At 32.1% G+C, this 7,245-nt stretch overlaps 1 protein-coding gene across 1 annotated transcript; it reads right to left on the reverse strand.

Moving 5' to 3' along the window:
• Positions 1 to 282: 282 nt before the first annotated feature.
• On the reverse strand, positions 283 to 6,001 carry LOC134709287 (mammalian ependymin-related protein 1-like). Its single transcript, XM_063569454.1, has 5 exons — positions 5,850 to 6,001; positions 3,428 to 3,462; positions 2,742 to 2,891; positions 1,386 to 1,654; positions 283 to 476 (listed from the first exon to the last, which is right to left on the reverse strand). Exons 1-5 carry the CDS (start codon positions 5,971 to 5,973, stop codon positions 404 to 406), a joined length of 651 nt encoding a protein of 216 aa, XP_063425524.1. The 5' UTR covers positions 5,974 to 6,001; the 3' UTR covers positions 283 to 403.
• Positions 6,002 to 7,245: the final 1,244 nt, after the last annotated feature.

Raw genomic sequence — 7,245 nt, forward strand, 5'->3', positions numbered from 1 at the left:
CTCCATCTAGACCGCTAATGGCATGCGATTATACATATTTAAAACGTTCTTACGACCAGATTGAAAACAATAAGCTAGATAAAGTCTCTCAAACTCATTCAACTAATGTGGATTTTTCAATTGAAGTGCCAAGTGTTACAGTCAGTAGAATATGATATCCTTTCAAAAATTAACCAAAATATCATCTGGGCGTCCATCATAGGACCTCTGATGCAATACGCAACATATTTTTATTATCGTAACATTTGGAGGTCGGGGAAGAAGTAATAAATCAACAAGATCAAGTGTAAAACTTCTAAAACAACATATCATGTTTTGATATTAGTTCAGAATATTTTTTGGAAGCAAAACTGCCATCATAAGACTCATTGTTTTCAGACTTTTAAAAAGTAATATTTATAATTTATTCTTGGTTACACTCGGTTGGTGGTGTGAATACACTAGCATCTCTTATTCCAGCTGTTATGTCGAAGAACCTGTGAAAGATAACGTATTATAAGAAATTCATTTTCAAATGATAAAAAAAAATTCGAATACTATCGATACGTATATTTTGGCATTGTACACACTTATATTTTCTAGATTGTTAATGATTTCTTTACACTATATGTATTTTGATTTGTACTTGTATATTTAAATCGCCCAACAACGCTAGATCTGGAAATTTGGCTACGAAGTAATCGTCGCACGAAATTGCCTTACACTATAACCGGAGCGCTAGACCATATATATTATCCTGGATACATGATTTTTTGTTTGGTTAGTTGCTTAATAGAAAAATAGCTTTCTATTACTGCGAATACTATCAGACCGGTAATTTGCGTCTTAAGTGGGTTTTTTAAAAGATTTTTTTATCCGTGTAGTACGATGAGTCAAGTTCTTTTCAATAGATTTTTAAAGTTTGTTCATATGTAGTGCTGTTACACTGTTCCAGGTGAAGGTAGGTTGGGCACACTCTAAAATCTTCAAGCCCCCCACCCCTACATTATGTATAAGCATGTCAAAAGTCAAGAGCCTGTAGTTAAGTGGTTGTTGCTATGTATATAATTTTTGTTTTTTCGTTTGTTAATTTTCTCTTTTAAATTGTTCTATATCTTTTCATATTGATGTTGAGCTTATTATTAAAAGCCTACGCTGACGAATAATTTCAAAAACTTACGTCATTTGGTTTCTGAAGGATTGTTTTGTCATTGGTAATCATACCACGTTTTCTTATGTTATATTAGAATATCATTTATTCATTTCTTGATTTAACTACAAGTAGCTTTGTTTGAACCAGAATGTAAAACACAATATCATTTGTTTTCGTTATTTGGGATTTTTTTTCACCGAAGCAAAGGCAGGAACAAATATCAAGGCGCAAATTAATAAAACGTGTAACTTACGACGACACGACGAAAGTAGATGGTGGCATGTAATGTGTATGTTGAACAGGAACACAGTCAGGACTTGTGACAACTCCATAAAACGTTTCTGTTCCTGATGTCAATTTCCAATTTTGTACATTCAGACTCTGACCTGAGATACCAGCAGCACCTACGGTTGCAAATCCCTCAAAGGTAGCATTTGAAGGAACACCATCAGGCATGAAAGGTCTCGTTAAGGTGGTTACATTGCATTTTCTTGTTACAAGGTTAATTCTATACTCTTTTTTCTGCAATGAAATAAAAAAAAAATGAGAATGGAAATAAAGAATTTGTTAAGGAGACAACAAACTGGCCAGATCACAGAAAACAGCCAAAGACCACCAATGAGTCTTCAACACAGCAAGAAAATCCTGCAACCGGAGAATGATAATAGTGACTTCTTAAGCTCAAATCAATCAACGCAATTAATTCAGATGAAATGTTAGATCTATGTTTTAATATATTTGCCCAACTAAGACCTTTGGAAGGGCTATTACGCTTATGACAGCATATAAATTTATTGCTGATATTTCTAAATTTATTATTATTAGAAAGAAAAAAAGAAAATACTGAACTCAGAGAAAATTCAAAACATAAGTCTAATTTCAAAAACTCAAACACATCAAACAAATGGATAACAACTGTCAAATTCCTGACTTGCAAATGGAGAAGCACTTTCTTCTGTAGGAAATGTTGTGTTAAACCTGGTTTTATAGCTAGCTACACCTCTATAACTTGTATAACATTTGCATTAAATTCAATTTTATTGACACAATGTGTAAATAAACAAACAGACATAATAAGTAAAAATGTGAAACATAGGGGTACTGCAGTCAACATTTTGTTTTAATCTTAATCACTATAAAAACAAACAAATATGTTTCAAAGAAGCTCAAAAAGGCATATAGACAAAGCACATTAGCAAAAAATGAAAGACAAGAATACAATTTACAATAGCACAATAACACAATGACGGGTTGTTTAAGTACAAAAGCGAACTAAGAATCGTGGGAATGACATGCAGAGAAGCGGAAAGAAAGGCATAAGACAGGCAACAGTGGAGGGCGTTGGTAGTGGCCTCATGTGCAAGTACGTACGAAGAGAATTAAGTAAGTAAGTACAAAGAAATACAAAAATGGGGAAATCGCAAATAGGAGTAATTTTGAATTTAGAGTTCTAGAAAGTAATTTTTCTTATTTTAATTTTTGGAAATCTGATTCCATATCTTATCCTTTTCGTTATTGTATGTTTTATGGAAATAACATAGTAAAACATCCAAACCTTATTTCATCGGTCAACAACTATATAAATCTCGTGAATAAAAGTGTGACTTACAGTTTGGTGAAGATAGATAACTTCATACGTTTCTTGTCCTGGTTTTGGTGTAAATGAATATTCAGTTATCTCTCTGACTCTTTGGTTGGTTTCATCGTAACTAACTTTGAGTCTTTCATTCGCTGGCTTTACAGCAGTCCCTCTATCAACCTGTAAGAATATCAGTTCAATCTATAAACTTTTATATTGATTTTACTTTTCTGCATTTGTGCGTGTGCTTTCTTCCAATAACTACAAGAATTATTTGATACGGTACTGTTTTATTATTTGTTTTTGGTACTAGTGTTTTTTGTGCATTTTAGTGGTTTTGATTGGTTATATTTTCTCGCCTTGTTATTGAATTCGGTAATTTTGTTGTACTGATTTTTATGTACATTCTGACCATTTTAAATTTGAGAACAAACACTTAAACGATCAACTACTAAATAATTCGTTGTTTTGTGCAACTTGTAATATCTTATGATTATGGTGTTTCTTGAAATAAGAAAATAGACCAATTTTATATATCCATTGGTATCTAAGTCACGCGTCTATCCTGTCTGACAAAGACGATTTTGATTCTTGATACAGCATTTGTATTAGCAGAGATATCCATACGTTTCAACATTTGGCAAAAGTTTGGCTTTGGCTTGGTTGTGATAGTAACAACATGATTAATAAGTACTTAACTATCAATGATTACTTACGCGAAGAATGTTGCCTTCCCATTGCTTTGGCGACTCTGAAATTTAAGACAGATAAATTTAGTTAGATGTTGTATGATGTAATATATATTATATGTTCAATAACAACGTTTTCTTCTTTGTGTTTACTATAATAGTTTACCTTCTTTGTATTGCTTGGTTTCAGAGCAAATAATGACCTTTGTCGTAGATCAATAAAATTGAGAATGGAAATGGAGAATATGTCAAAGAGACAACAACCCGACCGTAGAAAAAAACAACAGCAGAAGGTCACCAACAGGTCTTCAATGTAGCGAGAAATTCCCGCACCCGGAGGCGTCCTTCAGCTGGCCCCTAAACAAATATATACTAGTTCAGTGATAATGAACGCCATACTTATTTTATTCATTCAGAAGACAAAACAAATAAAAAGAATATAAACAGTAGAATTAAACTTGTCAAACTAATTGCCGAAAGGGAAATTCTAATTCCAGGTGCATTCAAATGGAGGGTTGTACAATCATAGCAGGAGATGCATGCCCTGTCGATGCACCTGATCTTGCTCCTCTTGGAGTACATGTCAACTTGCGTTTTCTTTTTTCATATCGATTTGCTTGATTTGAGCTTCATTAAACTACTGTCCCCATGATTTACTAGCAAATAAATATTTTACCATTTATATTTGTTTTATTATCTGGATCAGAAATGAAAGATTATGACCCCCTCTCGGCTTACTTATCTACTTTAGGATTACGGATTTCATATCCAGTCAACAATGTTATTTAAGGTCAAACTGAGACTTAATGATTACACAATTCAAATATTGAAGATGGTATATTTTAACAACACACTTATGGATACAATTTTCATCGACATAGCCAATTTTAAATGCTCTTGATTTAGTACAAAAAGATCACGTTAAAACAAATTTGTTATCTTCATTCACATTTGACCTCGGTAAGAGACAATATAGTAAAACCTGCATATAAGAGTAGCCCTTGAGACTAAAGAAATTTTTCCTACAAAGAGAGTTGACTTTTGAAAAAGGTCCAAAAAGTATAGTTATTGTTCATCAAGACACGGAAAGGCTGCTATTGACAAGACAGTTTTTACTTATGGTGCGTCTTTTATGGCAGGTTTGAATGTTTTCCAATTTTATTTGGAAATTGACACTTCATAAGACATAACACTATGATTGCAGTAAACCGTGATGATTTCCCCTTTCGTTGGTACTTAGTCACTCATATTTCATAATCATCATCTTTTTTCTATAAAACATGGGAATATTGAGTTTTATTTTTTTTATTTTGAGTTTTGACAATTTTTTTGTTTTAAAAAAAAAAGATACATAAAAGGGCTTGACACAGATTCACTTTTTCAGAATTTGTGCGCAATGAGTTGATTACTCCTTGCGAAGTACCAAATGTATTGGCAGGTTGTTTTGCCCTATTTTAACGTTAATGTGTACACTGGTGTTAACATTAAGGTTAAGCTGTTAATCTTTTTTATAGACGATAAGTTTACCTGCAAAAGATTTCATTACAATCAGTTGATATATTTTTAGTTTTAAAACAAAGTACCAGAAGTATTATAACGAAATACATATTAATTAAGTGGGTACAAAAAATTGAAAACAACACGTATAATAATTTCTTGCATCCGAAGCGCTTTTCTGGATTTACCTTTATCAGGAACGCTCAAAGCAAAACATTTGAAATCCGATGATGTATAAGAACCAAAACCGTTGAAGAGCTATATGTCTCAATACTCAAAATAAAAAGCCAAATTCATCTTAAGCCAACTTTGTTTGAGGGAGTTGAAACCTTAGTTTCTAAATAATATCAAATTTATAAACAGACAATTTTAGTAAAGTTTGTTAAATCATATCAGTACCGAAATAATGACTTCTGAGCTGATGATACCCTCAGGGACTGATAGTTCAACAGCAGAGGTATCGACCCAGTGATGTAAAAAATGAAAACAACACGTTTAATAATTTCTTGTGTCGGAAATAAACGTGCAAATAACGTTGAAAAACAAGAAACAAAGTTTGCATAAAATATAAAGAATTATCACATTTTTGAACTTATTTAAAATATATCAAGTGTTAGCGGGGTGGGGTGGCTATGCATTTCTTAAGAGTTACACGGATTTGTTTTTATATTTCATATTTTATGCTTTCGATATGTTAATAATAAATAAATGGGTTTTCATTTTAAGCTATCGTGCTTTAAAAACAGAATCATATGTTGCATAAAGCTAGCTTGCTTTATCAACGCAATGATACCAAATGTGCTTGCTGCGTTCAAGATGACAAAGCTTTAGTTATACATTTTGTTATGTAATAGTGTTACTGACAAGACAACTCTTATCATATCGATAGATTCAATATAAAGAATAAAAAAAAATCTTTCGTAATTTTTATATATATGCATATAAAACTTACCACATGGCTTTGGAATTTGAGCCTGTGCAAGAACAAAACAACAAAGAACTACGAAAAGTTTCATGATGATGGCTGTCACAAGTCGGTCATTCGCCAATATACTTTTATATGACCTGACGAACATTTTATCTTATCTCAAGCATCCCTAGTACCCGTTTGAAAACCAAGTACTTACCGTGGCCTTCAAATATTTTGGTCCATAGGCAAATTTTTATCTATGAACAACAAGACCTTATTATAATAACGTTCTAAATTTTGGCTAACAAATCTTAACATGAAAAATGTAAGACGGTTATCTATGATGAGTTTGTATAAGATGTTATAACAACTTATGCATTTTATAATATTCATCAAATAATACAAAATTTAAATTTTCGGAACTTTTAAGTTGGAAAGACTAAAAGATGTAGAAATAAATAAGAATATCTAGTCACTTTATTAAAAAGAGAGTTCTTGCTTGAAAAAAAGTTAAAGAAAGGCAACAGTATTTTACTAGTGTTCAAAAGTCATACATAGATTGAGAAAAAAAATATTCGGGTCACAAACCAAATCCGATGGAAACACGTCAAGTTTGAGAGGAACACAAAGAAACAGCAGAAACTCCAACACACATTGAAACGAACTATTTGATAATAACAATAAGAAAAGGTGGTAGATTGAATATGGTGTAATGGCATTCCAAACCTCCCGCTTTACGACAATGTTTAAAAACATATCGCTAAAATAGTCCATGTCAGAAATACAACACAAACACACACAAGAACATTAATTAAAGAGAAATTCATAAACAAATAATATAATAGTCAACATAACATGCAAACCGCAGAACAACAACGAACATGGTCCATCGACGACCACAGACACATAAACTGTTCTTTGATGAGCACTATTATGTTGTCCTTTTGATCTGCTTCTCAAATGATGGACGTAATGTTATTTTATAAATGTGTACATATAAAGTTAAATCATTGGGTGAAATAAATAGTGAGACTGAAAGATTTTAAGACTTAAGATGCTGAAGTTATGAAAAAAGATGACCAATGCTGTTTATAGAAGTTTGTATGTTGGTCCCACAATAAAAAATGCATTCATGTACTCAAGAAAAATATTAAATTAGCTGTATTTGACAATGTATTTCGGAATTTTAGGTTCTCAATGCTTTTGAACTTCGTACTTTATTTGGTCTTTTGGACTTTGTTACTTTGCAGTGCACTAATGAGTCTCGTGTAGGTGAAATGCTCGTCTTGCGTACAACATTTAAATCATGATAACTCGCAAACTTTAACGAGCTAAGTGTCCAATTAAACATTAACAATGTTCTATTTGAATGTTCTGATATGGACTTCGACTTCAATCGTCTACTAATAAGAGCAGTCTAAGGTTGCCTTAAACATTT

Source organism: Mytilus trossulus, chromosome 3 (genome assembly GCF_036588685.1).
Source record: "Mytilus trossulus isolate FHL-02 chromosome 3, PNRI_Mtr1.1.1.hap1, whole genome shotgun sequence".
In the NCBI taxonomy this organism is placed as follows: Eukaryota; Metazoa; Mollusca; class Bivalvia; order Mytilida; family Mytilidae; genus Mytilus; species Mytilus trossulus.

Coding starts and splice junctions, on each gene's coding strand:
- LOC134709287 (XM_063569454.1), bottom strand. CDS start 5,973: ATGTTCGTCAGGTCATATAAAAGTATATTGGCGAATGACCGACTTGTG. Junction 2,892..3,427: donor GGGAAGGCAACATTCTTCGC/GTAAGTAATCAT, acceptor ATATTCTTACAG/GTTGATAGAGGGACTGCTGT. Junction 1,655..2,741: donor TTATCTATCTTCACCAAACT/GTAAGTCACACT, acceptor ATTTCATTGCAG/AAAAAAGAGTATAGAATTAA.